This window comes from Ostrinia nubilalis, chromosome 2, assembly GCF_963855985.1.
Source record: "Ostrinia nubilalis chromosome 2, ilOstNubi1.1, whole genome shotgun sequence".
Taxonomy (NCBI): domain Eukaryota; kingdom Metazoa; phylum Arthropoda; class Insecta; order Lepidoptera; family Crambidae; genus Ostrinia; species Ostrinia nubilalis.
The window spans coordinates 6602397-6618363 of NC_087089.1; the positions used below are offsets into that span (position 1 = coordinate 6602397).

Genomic DNA, 15967 nt, shown 5'->3' on the forward strand with positions numbered 1-15967 from the left:
TTACTATCCCACTTGTTCTGCAGGATAAACTTAATGACTCCAGATATAGCGCCGGTTTTAATAAACTGCAAAGTACATAATTGCACGAGTCCTAGCTCCGTACTGAGGCATTCTTTTATGGCTGCGTAAAATATAGAGTTGTCACCGAGCCTGTTCTCCCACGTTCAGTCGACTTGCGCTCGCGAAGTCTCGCACTGGCAACATGGCGCATGGCAGCGCTGGATGCTGCCCAACGGGTTAACGAACCGGGCCACGTACTCCATATGGGCCATTGTAATTTTTTTGCGCACTCACAACACTAACACTCGTAACTGTAGTCGTCAACAACGTCCAAAACTTTAATAGATATGACACCAATACGACTCGCGAGGCTGACTTGTTGTGATAATTACATATACTCTTTTGCGTGAAACAGCAAATTCCAATTCTGAATCCAATTCTATAGTAAAGTAAATTCTGTAACTAAGGTTTTATTACACGAAATATCGGGAAAATCTGGCACCTTCCACATATCCATCATTTTTTTAAGAATGTTCATGCTCGTAAGAAAATAAATTTTCTTTAATTTGCAACAATGTGTGATATGCACAAAAAATCTAAATTGATCCATCAAATATGGCTTTGTGGAAGAAGTGTAGAGTTATAAAGCTCTTATTAAGCCTACCAGCGTTATTACATCCATTACATCTATTGACCCCCATTCTCCAGCCAGCACACACTTCCCATCTATTATTCCTTTATTGTCCCACTTCGCTTTTATTCATTCATCAGCCATTCAAAACTACTTGTTATCTAGTACGTGATTGTAATGCTTACCATCTTAATTTCATACGAGAATCTCTTAACTGCGTGAAGTGTTGTCATACCTAAAAATAAATTGTATCGCAAATTTTAAACGGCTTTTGTTAAATCTACGAGTGTTTCGTTAAAGTGGCCAACAATACTATTATTCAACATCGTGGCTTTCTATTTACGTATTAATTTTGCAATAAAATGTTTTTATTTAGCTTGAAAGTAACTGAAACACTCGCGGTAGAAACTGTTGAAGAGCGTTTAATAAAAATAAAAATCTCCAATCTATTCTAATGTCAACAGGTCGAAGTGGTTAGTTAACGTTGAAAATAGCTTGTTATTTTTAAAATGTCAACAACATATTTTTCAATATGTGACATTTGAAATTAACTAATCTATGTTGATTTGAAAAGAAAACCTGAATTCTGTTCTACTTATTTGCATGTACTAATGGGAAACGAGTCACATGAAAATGAACTTGCAAATTGCCACGATTGTTGAAGGACGATTTTTATTATCCCGTGTCGTTGCACCGCGAACACCTCGGTCCGAGTCAAGGGCGACCGGCGCAACTGTCGCGTCGCGTGCGCATCTCCGCAAAACCGCGCGACGCTCTGCCGCGCACGGTGGGATTGGGAAAAGTGGTAAACCACTTCCACGCGCTATTTATTAGGCTAAATAATATAATCTATTCGCTCGATAGACTGTTGAAAGTTTAATCTGTATACAAATTATTTTAAAAACACCCTTGGCTATTTCGTATTCCTATTCAACTATTCAAGGAGAGCTGACCCCAAAAGTAATGGGGAAAGGCACAAGAAGAAAAAGAAGAGAAGCCTTGTCTAGATTCCTTATCCTACCCCATAGGTATTCTACTGAACTCAGTCCCTTATAAGGGAAAACTATTGATTGGTTCATTGCAAATAATTACGCGAACGAAGTTGCAGGCAGCATAATAACACTTAATAACGTAAGGATTCAAATAACTTAATAGTTACTAATAATGACGTGAAACTTGATATCGTGATAACTGAACACCTTACCGGCAGCAGTTTTTAATGTTGTTTTTAAGCAGTAAACAATTAATTAATCAGTAATTGAAAGGAATATGTAATTGTTTTGTATGTTATTAGTAACACTGAGTTATCGGGGTTTACGCGTCGACCGCTTCCCGCGGAGATGACCTCGCGCTCGTATCGTTACACATTTCCTCTTTAATTTTATAATGACCACATAACTATGTTACAATGCATTAACCAGCACGTTTTCTTTTGTTCGCAGGATCAATATGATAACTTAGCCGCCCACACACACAAAGGAATCGAGTTTTTAGACAAGTATGGAAATTTTGTTAAGGAAAGGTGCGCTATAGAACTCGAATATGCAGGAAAACTCAGGTGAGAACACATTGTGATGTATTAACGATACGCGTTTGAAATCACAATAAGTTTTAAAATGCATTTTATTGAGCAGTGATTGGTTAGTTTTAAATTGATCTTAATTAGGATTAATTAATGAAATCATCTGCTAAGAAATCAGTTAATTATTTTATTTTATATTGCTCGTCTTTTAATTAATTGTTATGTCTATTGTCATCACTGTAATAAAATCAATTCAATTGCCGACAGTAACAACTTGATATTTCTTATACAGTTTTCTTATTACTTCTTTCTTTGCAGGAGGCTTGTCAAAAACTATCAACCAAAAAGGAAAGAAGAAGATGAATACCAGTAAGTTTTATCCAGAATTTTTTATTTAACAAAATACTTATCTTCATAAACATAATAATATATGCTGTATAAAGAATGGAACTTGTTTGGCAAGGATTCAATATGTAAATAGGTTTATATCTCTTGAAAGAATTTCTATTGTTCTTACGTCCGATCAATGATCATTGTTTGCGTATACAGTTTACTACTAGTAGCCATATTCACTATCAGATTTACCTTGGCTTATTTTTTAATGTACAACCTAGTGGCATTTATTTTTATTTTATATTATTTTACTATGTAAATAATCCAATACCGAGGTCCTAGTTCGCTATTTCTATCATATCATATAAATAAATAAATAAATAAATAAATAAATCTTTGGACAATTTCACACAGCGCCAGCTAGCCCCAAAGTAAGCAACTTAATGCTTGTGTTATGGGTGCTAGCTTAACGGATATACTACTTGTATACTTTTTTTTTTAAATACATAAATATTATACATAGTCACACCCAGACCCGTCACAGAAATTAAAATTCATCATTTCAATTTCTGCCCTCTATCTCTGTGCTAATGTTTCTATCACATCAATGGGATTTTATCTCTTTGTCAATGTCAATTTCGGATTTGGTACAGTTGATAGCAATCTTGGTAGCGGCCGTGATGATACTGAGAATCTTTGAGATTGAGAGATAATATAACGAAGTATACATGTGAAATCTCTAAATAAATAAATAAATGACGTCACTATGTCATGGAGAGGATTATGAATACCCTGCACAAATAAATTTTAAATACACACACTAGTAGCATGGCAATGTGTTAATGAATGACGTCTGTTGACAGGTACACAGCGTGCAAAGCGTTCAGATTGCTCTTGCAAGAACTGGGCGACTTCGCGGGGCAACGCGAGGTGGTCGCGGAGAACCTACAGTCCAACGTGATTCGGGAGCTGCATCTACTCGCCAAGGAGCTGCGAGAGGAGAGGAAGGTAGGGATGCTGCTTTAGCCAGGGTTAATGTTTTTTTAAGGATATCACGCGACGATTCGTTAACAGAAGATATTTCATGACAAAACGCGCGTGCTGCTGCTGCGTGTAGTCGCTTCAAACTTGTGCAAATGCCCACGGCAATTGGAAAATCTCTCGGTCTGCGTAAACAGACACCACAAAGCCACCAACTATTTTTGAACCGCTAATATTGTTATTAGCGGTTCAAAAATAGTTGGTGGCTGGTTTCACACATCGTAAAAGATGCTGCTTTGACCCTTACTCTCAGAGAAGAGTCTACACTGTCGCTCTACCAGTTTTTCTAGTGTACGAAATAAGACCATCTAATTTACGCGAGTGTTGATTTTATTTTTGATGTGTCATATTTTTTTAGTTTAAACGAGTGGTAAAAGCGGATCGCAATCATTTCCAGAATTCAGAGAATTCACGCAAAAGCTATGCATGATTTTATCGTCATCGTGACTCGTTAAAGTTCTCCAGTAACGTTATATTTATAACAGCGTCCATATGATGGCTTCTGCACGGATGCTAGCTTTCTACAAACGCAGATAAAGTACACCGGCTAGACAATTCTCGGAGCTTCCTCCGTGTTGCAATTTATTCTCGGTACGGTGAAACAGTCGTAAAGTAAAATTCTAGGCCTCAAAATTATGGCGTAAATCTGCCGCGTCCTCGGGCTTAGTGGAAAAGCTTTACTTGATTAGAGTATGTGCCGGTTGAAAAAAATCCCACAGTATTTATTTCATCCGTCGATTACATGAGTCAGTAGTTAATGTTCCCATGAAATTAATGATTTCTTATTTTGAAATATTGATGCCCTTTTTCTTATCAATATTAATGTTAGCTTAATGTCTTCTCGTATTCCTGGGGGCTACATTCTGCAATTATTTTTTTGCGCACGCAATAGGAATGACATCGACTCAATCAGTCATACCGGCTAAAATGAAGTTACCTTTTAAGGACAGAAAAACAACTTCCCAACCCGATGGCGTCTTAGGCCGCTTTCAAACGCTTTTTATAACGTTACAAGTCAAGTAAATTTCCTACTGACCCTCTTCGATGATTTCTTGGAAAAATGATGACTGCGGTAAACAAATATCCTCTATGATTAAAAACGTGAAAGTTGAGGACGTGTGCGTGTTTGTTAACACTAAATTAATGTACTTTTTCAACTTCATATTACAGTAATATCTATTAGATAGTAGACAGGGTATGTCACCCTGTCTGACCTACTTGTTAAGGTTACAGTAGAGGTCATAATGTTGCAAATATTCACGTGAAAGATTTCATGGGCCACTCGTTATCTAAGTTTCGTGGTATGCTATTTTAGACTAAAAGCCTAAGAAAATTTATATTAAAAATCACATAATATTTCATAGTCCTAATTGTTATCATCAAAAACGCATATTAATTCTTGAAACTCAATAACATTCGCTAAAACAATGGAAACATAAATAGGTAATTTAGATTGTTCATTGTATAAAATATTAATAACTAAATAGTATTGGTGTTAACTTTTACCGGCATAACAAGGAAGAGTTTACTTCAACGTTACCGAATATTATAGCTTGTTATGAAATTGGAAAGGGAATTCCAATGCACAGTTATTATTTTGACCAAAACATGTTGTGTAATCAAAGCTTCAATAAAATCGAAAGAAACTAGCAAACTAATAATATTATTGCGTTTTAAGAAGGATATAAACGTGTTTAAAACCATTTATTTATGCGGATTAAGTCACTGAATTAAGTATACCAAACCAACCACTGACTTCTTGGCGGGAAAGTGAAGCGTCATGTTTATCAGTTTTATTTTATTTTCTAAGTTTATTTTATCGAATATTAATGTGTAATAGAAAGAAAGACAGTGTCGGAAGACAAATAAAACAAAATAAAATAATGCAACACCATTTTAAGTTTTCTTAAGAAGTCTGCGTAAGCGCAGATTTCTTAAAAGGTCTGTCAGTAAAGTGTTACCTTGTTCATCATTCATAAAAATATTTGTTTTCTAATTAATGTAGGTCAATATTTATGATTTTACTTGACACTGGCTGAAAGTCCAAAACCGCACGAAGTCACCAATAATAAAAAATAGACCATTCAATCAAATAACCGTTTGTGTTTTGTTTCCAGCAACACTTAAACGAAGGCGCGAAACAAATGGCTGTACTGAACTCGGCGATAAGCGCGCTGGAGCGAGCGCGGAGGGCTTACGAGCGGGCTGCAAGAGAATCTGAGCGGGCGCTTGAAGCCTTCCAGAGGGCGGACGCTGATCTCAACTTGAGGTGAGAACCGAGAAGCAGTGTCAATAGGATAAGATTGTCTTTCGATGCCCTTGTTTCCCATCATAAAGATAGACCTCCGATGCCCTTTTTACGCATTCTGAGACTGACCTTCGATGTCCTCTTTACCCATTCTGAGATTAACCTTAGATGTTATTTTTATCACATTCATAAGATTGTCTTTCGATGCTCGTTTTACCCAACCCATGCATCGTAGGATTTGAGAGCTTCTGAATTTAAGGTTGTCGCATTATCGCGCCTCTTTCCAATCTGGTCCAAGGCAATCTCCAATAGTCTTGTTACTTATTGTCCTTCTATAGGGCAGACACTGATTTCAACTTGAGGTGAGCATTGTCATCGGAGCCAGTAGGATGAGAATGTCTTTTGTTGCCCCTTTGGTTCCAACTTACACATCCTATGGCTCATTTTCATGAGTCGATAACCAATAAAATTCGTCGGCTATTGAAGATTTAACTGAATGAGCTGATATGCTCTGAGGCGAATTAGTGCATAAATCAGTGGTTCAGAAATTAGAACGATTTGATTTATAAGTATTGTGTTGTTAAACAGTTTATTTCTGGATGTTAAAACTAGGCGAAACCTAGTTGTACTCATTATACTGCAGCTGGCTCTGAAACCCAGCCAACGATATAGCTGCGTGGTTATTTTGTGAAATAGGAAAACTTCCACTATCTGGGTATAGAAAATAGTAATATAGAGGCGATTTAATTGAAATCTAAGGCCTCAGCCTCGAACTTAGCGGGCAGCGGGGCGGGAGCGGCGGCGGCGCTGGAGCGGGGCGGGCAACGCAGACCCGTTCTCGAAACAAGCGGGCAGCTCGCGCGGCGCTTTAGCGGCGAAGTGTTGTGTTCGGGGTTGTGTTGTCGAGATATTTGTTTTTATTCGCAAACGAAATGTCTGAACAACGGCGACAATTTTATTTCGATTCAAATTTATTCCTAACGCTCGATTTATTGTGGGCAAAAGAAGGAGTGCGCTGCCCGCTCGTTGCCCGCTGCCGCCCCGCTGCCGCGCCGCTGTTTTCGAGAACCGGTCTATTTGATTTTACGCATAAGATCCTGCCGCTCCCGCGCCGCCGCCGCCGCCGCCCCGCTGCCCGCTAAGTTCGAGGCTGAGGCCTTACGGGAAACCAGTGCTTCTTCTATTTTATCCGTTAACCATATTTTACTAATGAAAACTATAAATAATAGAGACCATAACGCCTATAAAAACGTGGTGTAACATATTTTTTATTTTACGCCAATCATGCGATCCCAGTAATTCCTTATTCTTTTTTTTGTATAAATGGTTGCTCGAGTGATTTTATATAATTAGTAAATGATAAATAAATAGTCCAGTAATACCGCAAATGGTTGCGAACTGTAAAGTGTTAGTTTCTTTGTTGGTTATTTAATAGCCCTGTCATAATTTGTAATAGACATGTCACTTAAAAAAACCGAAGATTTAAACGTAATGTTTATTTACCTTTTTGCTTTCAATGCTGGCATTAGTATTTACTGAACGTATAATGATACTTAGCTGGAATGTAAAAAGAGCTAGGACTTATTTCAGATACGAAACTAGATTTTCCATATATGGCGCAGTGAGCTAAATACGGACGGAAGAAATAACTTCACTTGAGAAATTCTTGAGTGATTATGCGTTGGTGAATATTTCAACAGTACGCACAGACTATAAAATAAGGCTATTGACACGCAAATGCGAAATGTCATAACGTGAAGAATATTGCATGTCTGGATAACAAAGCGGAATTTTAATACGAAGCATTCTGATTTTACTTCGTGAAAATCATATAAATGCTTCGATTTGTACAGGAATTTAAGAATACATGCGGTTCGTCGACCTTCGCACGACATATACATAAAAATACTGAAGTATAGTTGTAATAAATAAGCTCTGATAAAATCAATTTTGGGTTCAGTGGGTTTGTGAAAAGGCATACTTGTGGTAACTAAAGTGTACGGTGTCTGTGTAGGACTTGTAGAAGGTAGGTGGAATGAGACGTCCGTTGTGTTCCAAATCTATATTTGAACTGGTTCGTATTACAGAGACATTCACAAAATATACTTGTCATTATTATTCAGAACTACCTACTTATAATACAAATATTACAATCCTCTCTTCCAAACAACAACAATAAAACACTAATAACTAATAATAATAGTTAGTACATTATTTAAAAACATATCGTGGTGGGTTATCAATTCTACACTTTCGTATTGGCCTAGATCGGGGAGGAGTGGCGGGCTTATCGGTTGCGGGCGCGGGAGAGGAGCTCGCATCGCAGAAGGTATCAGAGTCCTTGTCCACATCGACAGAAATATTACTGTCCAAAGGATTGTCAGCTACAGATGGGCGGGTGCCGGACTGCACTTGATCCTCGCACATTGGTACCGCTACTTGAGCCGCTGTGGTTGGTTCCTCGATTTCGAGCGGTGGGGCTACAAGCGAGCTACGCAAAGATCTCCGTCTTAATTGGTCAATATGTCTGTGGGACCCTCTACCTGAAGTATCTAATATCTTATAATCAGTTGTTCCTAATCTTTCAGCTACCTTACCCGGTATCCACTTGTTTCCCCCCTGGTATTGGCGGATCCAGACTTCTTCTCCTGGTTCTAAAACTCTGCTTACCTCTGTTCCAATTTTTATTTGCCTAGCCTGCGCATCCCTAACTTTTTTACCTCTATCCGGCCTGAGTAAATCTAGTTTGATTCTTAACTGTCTTCCTAACATTAACGTGGCTGGACTTTCGCCTGTAGTACAATGTTCTGTGTTTCGATAGTGAAGTAAAAACGTATTTAAAAATTTTTGGATATCTTTTTTTTTACGAATGGCTTTCTTTATGACTTTTTTAATTGTTCGAACTGCATTCTCCGCCGCCCCATTCGAAGCAGGGTGGTAGGGAGCTGAAAATATGTGTTCAATGCCATTGTTCTGCATAAAAAATGAAAAATCAGAACTTGTGAACGGAGGCCCGTTATCACTGACTAGCTGCCTAGGTAATCCCCACCTAGCAAACAAATCCTCTAGTTTACTTATCGTATAACGAGCTGCTGTGCTTGGCACCGGAAAAACTTCAATCCATTTGGTTCGAGCATCAATTACAACCAAGTAAATCTTATCATGAAAAGGGCCCAAAAAGTCTACATGAATTCGCGACCAAGGCTTCGCCGGCCATGGCCACGGCGTGACAGCATGACGGGGCGGCGCGTCAGCCTCCGCTGCACATACCTCACAGCTGCGACACAACGCTTCCACAGCCTCGTCGATGCCAGGCCACCACACATAGCTGCGTGCCATGGCCTTGGTCTTACAAATACCCATATGGGATTCATGAAGTTCATTAAGCACCTGACTCCTACATTTCTCGGGTATTACAATTCTATGACCCCACATGATACATCCTAATTCTTCATACAATTCGGTTTTTCTATTAAAATACGGTTGTAATGCTTTAATTTCATTTTCCGTAGGCCACCCCTCTCTAATGAATAACAATATTCTACTTAATGACGGATCCCGCAAAGTCTGCTTTTTAATATCGTTAGAATCGAGTAACAACGCGTCCTGTGCGAAGTGTAAATAAGTTTGCTCGGGCGGGTCTAACGATGAGTCATTCTTATCAGCAGAGCGCACAGGTAGCCGCGACAGACCGTCCGCTCCGTTTAGTTTTGTATTTATGTATTCTATATCATAACTATATGCCGATAGAATAACCGCCCATCGCTGCATTCTACTTGCGGCCAATGCCGGTATTCCGTGTTTAGGCCCAAAAATGCTGACTAACGGTTTATGATCAGTTCGCAGAGTAAAACGTCTACCATATAAGTATTGGTGTAATTTTTGTAAACAAAATACGATAGCTAAAGCTTCGCGATCGATCTGCGAGTAATGTTTTTCCGCCTCTGTGAGCGCGCGAGACACATACACGACCGGCCGCTCCGCGCCCCCCCGCGCTCTCTGGGTAAGAACCCCTCCGATGCCCTTCGAGCTCGCATCACAAGTCAAAGTTAAGGGTTTATCGGCGTCGTAGTGAGCTAAAACCTCTGCACTTGTCAAAATCTTTTTAATTTTAATAAAAGCCATTTCACAGTCTTTAGACCATTTCCATGTTACGCTTTTTTTTTAGTAAATTATATAGTGGAAATAAAATAGTACTAATATTTTTCACAAATTTAGCATAAAAATTAACTAGTCCTAGGAATGATCTCAGCTGGGAAATATCTTCGGGTCTTGGAATTTTGACAATAGCTGCCACTTTTTCCTGATCTACTTTCACTCCGTCCTTGGAAATAATGTATCCTAAATATTTTACTTCATCGACTAAAAATGAACATTTACTTTTCTTAAGTTTCATTCCATGACTCGAGAGCCTACTCAATACCTTTTCTAATGTAGCCAGATGTACCAAACGGTCCCCTTTAGTGGCAATAATAACATCGTCTAAGAACACCTCTACCCCCGGTATATCACTCAAAATAGTAGACATTATTCGTTGAAATATCCCCGGACTAGATGAAAGTCCAAATACTAACCTATTATATTTAAATAATCCCCGGTGTGTATTTATAACAGTGTACATTTTTGTATCATCTAGCTCCACCTGATTATATGCTTGCGATAAGTCTATTTTAGAAAATAACTGAGCCCCGTTGAGACTAACCATCAAATCTTCAATTTTAGGTAGAGGGTACCTATCGACCAGCAGGACAGGGTTCAACGTAACCTTGTAATCCGCACAAATGCGTAGGCCACCATCCGCTTTACGTACCGGTACCAATGGCGTAGCCCAGTCGGAAACCTCGACCGGTTCTATGATGCCGTCGCGCAGCATGCAGTCCAGCTCCGCGTCCACCTGCGCCTTGAGCGCGTAGGGCAGAGGGCGCGCGCGGTGGAACACGGGCGCCGCCCCCTCGCGCACCCGCAGCCGCGCCTGGCCTCCCGTGAATCGCCCCAGCCCGCCGCTGAACAATTCCTTATGCCTGTCGATTAACATTTCCAAATTAGCACACTTGTTTTCATTACAAATCTCTTTTACAATGTTAATAGAATTATTATAAAAAGGTGGAATTTTAATTCCTAATTCAGTCAGCCAATGTCTACCAAGTAAAGAAGTAGTTCCCCCATCGATTACAAATAATTCCAATGTTTTAAACTTGTTATTCCATTGCACTTTTGGTTTAATTATACCTAACGGCTTAATACAACTACCGTCATAAAATTTAAAAATTAAATTATCTTTTTCAATACTTCTAAACTTAAAATATTTTTCATACGTTTTTTTACTTATGCACGAAACTGAGGAACCGGTATCAATTTCCATTTTTAACTTAACACCATCAATGATAAGATCTAAGCTTACCGGTTTATAGCTGCTCAAACTGAGTTGGTTTAACATTTCTTCATAGTCTTCCGACCGGGAATCCTCATCTGACCCGTTGTCTTGGCATGAGACATGGTTCACCCGCCTCCGGTCCGGGCCTGGGCCCCCGGTTGAGTTTGGACAAACCCTACGCAGGTGTCCAACTTTTTTACATTTACTGCAAACGAACTTCTTGTAGCGACACTCCTCGCTGCTGTGGCCATTTTTCCCGCACACTATGCAATTTTCCGAGTTGTTATAACCGTTGGCTTGCCAGGGACGCGCGCGCTGCCCGCGCGGCCCGCGCTCGCGCTTCGCCCCTACTGCGTGTACCGCGGCCGCGCTTCCCGTAGTTCCCGATGATGACACATCTACTACTGCCGCGTTACGTTCCGCCGCTTCCAACGCACACGCCAACTTAACTGCACTCGTATAGTTCAAATTATCTTCCGCAAACAGTCTTTGCCGTATGACGTCACTGACTACCCCACAAACAAGTTGGTCACGTAAACTGTCTTCTAAGTTGGCTCCAAAATCACACAATTTTGACAATTTCTTCAATTCTGTTATGTACGTTGCAATTGACTCGCCCTCCCGCTGTCTTCTTTGTCGAAAACGATATCGTTCGGCCATAACGGAGGGTTTCGGTTGCAAATGATCTTGTAGCATTGTGACCGCCGATTTATAGGTGAGCTCCGCTGGCTTCTTAGGACTCGCTAAGCTGCTCAACACTTCGTACGTTTCGTCTCCGATCGCCGTAATAAGTGTAGGTAGCCACAATTCCGTTTCCACTTTATTCACCTTGAAGTACATCTCCAGGCGCTCGACGTACAGTGACCAATTCCCCGCACTCACGTTAAACTCGTTGATCTTCCCGAAAGACATCGTTTTGCGTAGATTTTATCAACCTCGTTCGCCAATAAAGTGTACGGTGTCTGTGTAGGACTTGTAGAAGGTAGGTGGAATGAGACGTCCGTTGTGTTCCAAATCTATATTTGAACTGGTTCGTATTACAGAGACATTCACAAAATATACTTGTCATTATTATTCAGAACTACCTACTTATAATACAAATATTACAGTAACATTAGCTCTATTATTTCCAGTCGAGCTGAGGTGGAAAAACAAAAAGCGAACATGAAACTCCGAAGCCAGGCTTGTGAAGAGGCTAAGATGGAATACACAGACCAACTCCGAAAAACAAACGAGGCGCAACGGCAACACTACGAACAACGGCTTCCACACGTATTCAAACAACTTCAGGTAAACAAACAAATTCTGAATAACTCTATCGCAACATCAATCAGTTGGACTGTCTCCAAATTGAGTTCGCAACGATGACAGGCGATAATAGACCTTTAACTTTATTGTTCCCGGGATGTCAAATGATAATGGCCTCTAAACTTTTAGTATTGTTCCTTTTGGACGCACATCAAATGTTCTCTCTAAAAAGCGTCTTTTCTAAAGTCGCTCTTATTCAGCGGGGAATACGGGTGGTCTCAAGGCCACGTTTATTTTGCTGTCGTGTAAACTTTTATTTAAATTTTCTCGCTATTTATATTATCTTTATCGCATAGTTTGTTATTCAATGAACCTAAGCAATCATCACCAACCGTAACGAGATGCGAATCAGATGATAAATTGGCCAATTAATTTAGATTACGATCGCAACAATATTTGATTTCTATAATTAAAGATTAGTCACGAGTTGTAAAGTGTAAACTTTCACTTTTGGTATTTGAGTGTTGTATGATTCATGTAGTAAGTGCATTGTAACTATTCGGTGAAGTTCTGAATGTGCCCGGCGCTCAATGCATTCGGCTCGTAGCTGCAATTTGGCGGCGCGCCAAGTAGGTCGAATGGGCCGTCACAAATTCTAAATCTCCCTTATATTTTTTTAGTAAAATATTTCACTTGTACAGCTGTGTTCTTTTATGTTTATTTACGGTTATTGTCTTCAAATTTCAGGATTTAGACGAAAAAAGAATAAAGAACATTAAAAACTTCATGTTGAGTTCAGTAGACGTAGAAAGGAAAGTTTTTCCTATTATTATGCAGTGTCTGGATGGAATGGAGCAGGCCGCTAATAGTATAAATGAAAAAGAGGTAAATACCATTATGTTTATTTAAGTAAAGCTTATGCCTGATATGTTATCGTTATCCATGTTGTGTACGAAGATAACACATGTATTATTAGAAGTTTTCACAATTCTAGCAATATAGTGATTAATACAGATATCACAGTAGTGTGAAATGATAAATTAAAAATTACCTACTGCTTTGATGTTTTCTGCAGAAATTACGTAGCTTATCTTCGCAATCAAATCATAAAGGTTATTTAAATGAACGATAATAATGTCCTGAACGATAGTATTCCAATTGTATTTTTTCAATGAAATAATTATATTGCTCGCATTGCGAGAATAACATTCGTAAATAACGAAGTCTCCTGTACGTAGAGATGGGTTTGTAGCCAGCTAGTTTGGATAATAACTGATTATTATCTATTAATAGCCATTATTAGCCATCCATTGGCTAGTAACCCTGCTATTAATAGTTTCTTACGTTTTTTCTTCCACCTTTAAAATCAAATCAATATTAAAATCAAATATTACTCAAAGAAACAAAAAAGAACTAAAATATTAAAAAACATCAATGTAAGTAATTTATATAAACGACATTGTAGTTAAAAAGAATCTAAATATATGAAAGGAGAAACTGACCGACTTAGTGACAGATCAACGCACAGCCTAAACGGCTAAACGTAGGCACTTGAAATTTGGAAGGGACGTAGCTTAAATACCGTAGAGGTGCACTAAGAAAGCAATTACCAAAATTACCAAGGGCACGGGAATTAGCGGGAAAATCCTTTTGTATGAAAAATCTAAACCGTTTAAGTTAGACGCTTGAAATTTGGCATGTAGGTACATTAGTGAACTTAAACCTTAGTTACAACAAGGAATTCCCGAAATTCCCACGGGAGCGGGAATTAGCGGGAAAATCCTTTTGTTTGAAAAATCTAAACCGCTTTTAAGTCAGACGCTTGAAAGGATGATGGGCACAAATGTATGGAAAGTGGTACCCGCTCCAATAGCCATAACCAATATATATTTCAAAAGGCCTTTAGATGTAGAAAAATGTCTGCTATGGGGCCAGTTCTAATTCACGTTTTGAAAGCAGTAATTCCACTAAGTATTATATGAAAGTATAACACAATCATCCATGTATACGAATATGTACTATGACTAGAATCTATTAATATAACTAAAATAAACATTGAAAAGGAAAGGATTATACCTACAATGAACTACCCAAGCCATTAGCCCTTTATTCGCTTTCATCATCATCATCATGATCATTTTAGCCATAGGACGTCTATTTGAACATAGGCCTCCCCCAATGATTTCCACAATGGCCGGTTGGTGGCGGCCTGCATCCAGCGCCTTCCCGATACCTTTATGAGGTCGTCGGTCCATCTTGTGGGTGGACTTATTGGGTCTTGTGGGTTAGCAACCCATAATAAAACCCTTAAGAAGTAATAAAACTCCAACCCCTTTATTAATAAAAGTTACACCCTAGTTGAATTCTGGCTTAGATTGTCATTTGGTATGGAAATGTCTTTTTAATCCAAGGTTCATCCTAGGTATAACTTTTTATTAATAAGGGAGTAGTAGTTCTTCAAATAAAAACATTTATTTCACAATTATCCCTATCAATAATTATAGAGTTAAGGAAGGTTGCTGGAGCAGTAAGGCTGGAGTATAACCAAAGTACCTAGGTACCATACGATGGACACGTATGATACTTCGGTTACACAAAAAGTATGTTTATCTTCAAACGCAACCAGATCTGAGGCTGGTGGCCATAGTAAATGTTGTTCGTCTTGGTGAGACCTTTCAAATGACACTACAAACATAACCATTGGAGCCGGGTACCATTTTGCAAAAAAGTATGTTTATCTTCGAACACAACCAGATCTGAGGCTAGTGGCCATAGTAAAAGTTGTTCGTCTTGGTAAGACCTTTCAAACGACTCTAGAAGCATATCTATTGGAGCCGGGTACCATTTTGCCCATTGTCCTTTGGCATGTAGGTACATTAGTAAACTTAAAGCTTAGTTACAACAAGGAATTCCCGAAATTCCCACGGTATTGGGAATTAGCTGGAAAATCCTTTTGTATGAAAAAACTAAACCGCTTAAGTTACACGCTTGAAATTTGGCATATAGATACCTTAGTAAACTGAAAGCTTAGTTACAACAAGGAATTCCTGAAATTCCCACGGGAACGGGAATTAGCGGGAAAATCCTTTTGTATGAAAAATCTAAACCGCTTAAGTTAGACGCTTGAAAGTTGGCATGCAGGTACCTTAGTAAACTTAAAGCTTAGTTACAACAGGATTTTCCAAAATTCCCACGGGAACGGGAGTTAGGAAAAAACATTTGTATGACAAAATCTAAACCGCGTAAGATAGATGAAGGGGGTAAAACGGGATCCACGCGTACGAAGTCGCGGGCGGCCGCTAGTGCTTAATAACAGGAGATACTAAAAAAATACATAAAATACCCAGAAAATGTCAATAAATAATAAAAACTCAGATATTTTTTGACTTTTTTTTATCGATAAAAATAGGTTTAGTAGTTCCGCCTATTTTCATATGTGCACTTTCTCAAGACTCATACTGAACTAGCGGCCGCCCGCGACTTTGTACGCGTGGATCCCGTTTTACCCCCTTCATCTATCTTACGCGGTTTAGATTTTTTCATACAAATGTTTTTTCCCGCTAACTCCCC

The 15967-nt window shown here is 39.0% G+C and overlaps 2 protein-coding genes across 5 annotated transcripts in view; one reads left to right on the top strand and one right to left on the bottom strand.

The window, feature by feature from the left end:
* The window catches only part of LOC135081106 (formin-binding protein 1-like), a 65212-nt gene that overhangs the window by 35757 nt on the left and 13488 nt on the right, over window positions 1-15967 (top strand). For all 3 annotated transcript variants that reach the window (XM_063975850.1, XM_063975858.1, XM_063975866.1), the window contains exons 2-7: window positions 2074-2189; window positions 2472-2522; window positions 3350-3494; window positions 5645-5796; window positions 12283-12439; window positions 13145-13282. In XM_063975850.1, coding sequence (XP_063831920.1) covers window positions 2074-2189; window positions 2472-2522; window positions 3350-3494; window positions 5645-5796; window positions 12283-12439; window positions 13145-13282 — 759 coding nt within the window. The remainder of the gene's footprint in view (window positions 1-2073; window positions 2190-2471; window positions 2523-3349; window positions 3495-5644; window positions 5797-12282; window positions 12440-13144; window positions 13283-15967) is intronic.
* LOC135081095 (uncharacterized protein K02A2.6-like) lies at window positions 7823-12258 on the bottom strand. 2 transcript variants are annotated; one of them, XM_063975829.1, is made up of 2 exons: window positions 11177-12258; window positions 7823-10796 (listed from the first exon to the last, which is right to left on the bottom strand). In XM_063975829.1, exon 2 carries the CDS (start codon window positions 9898-9900, stop codon window positions 7987-7989), a length of 1914 nt encoding a protein of 637 aa, XP_063831899.1. In that variant the 5' UTR covers window positions 9901-10796; window positions 11177-12258; the 3' UTR covers window positions 7823-7986. Both variants share the same exon structure in this region, with proteins under 2 accessions (XP_063831899.1, XP_063831907.1).

Excerpts from the sequence above, each read along its gene's own strand:
- LOC135081095 (XM_063975829.1), bottom strand. The coding sequence starts at position 9,900 with ATGGCTTTTATTAAAATTAAAAAGATTTTGACAAGTGCAGAGGTTTTA.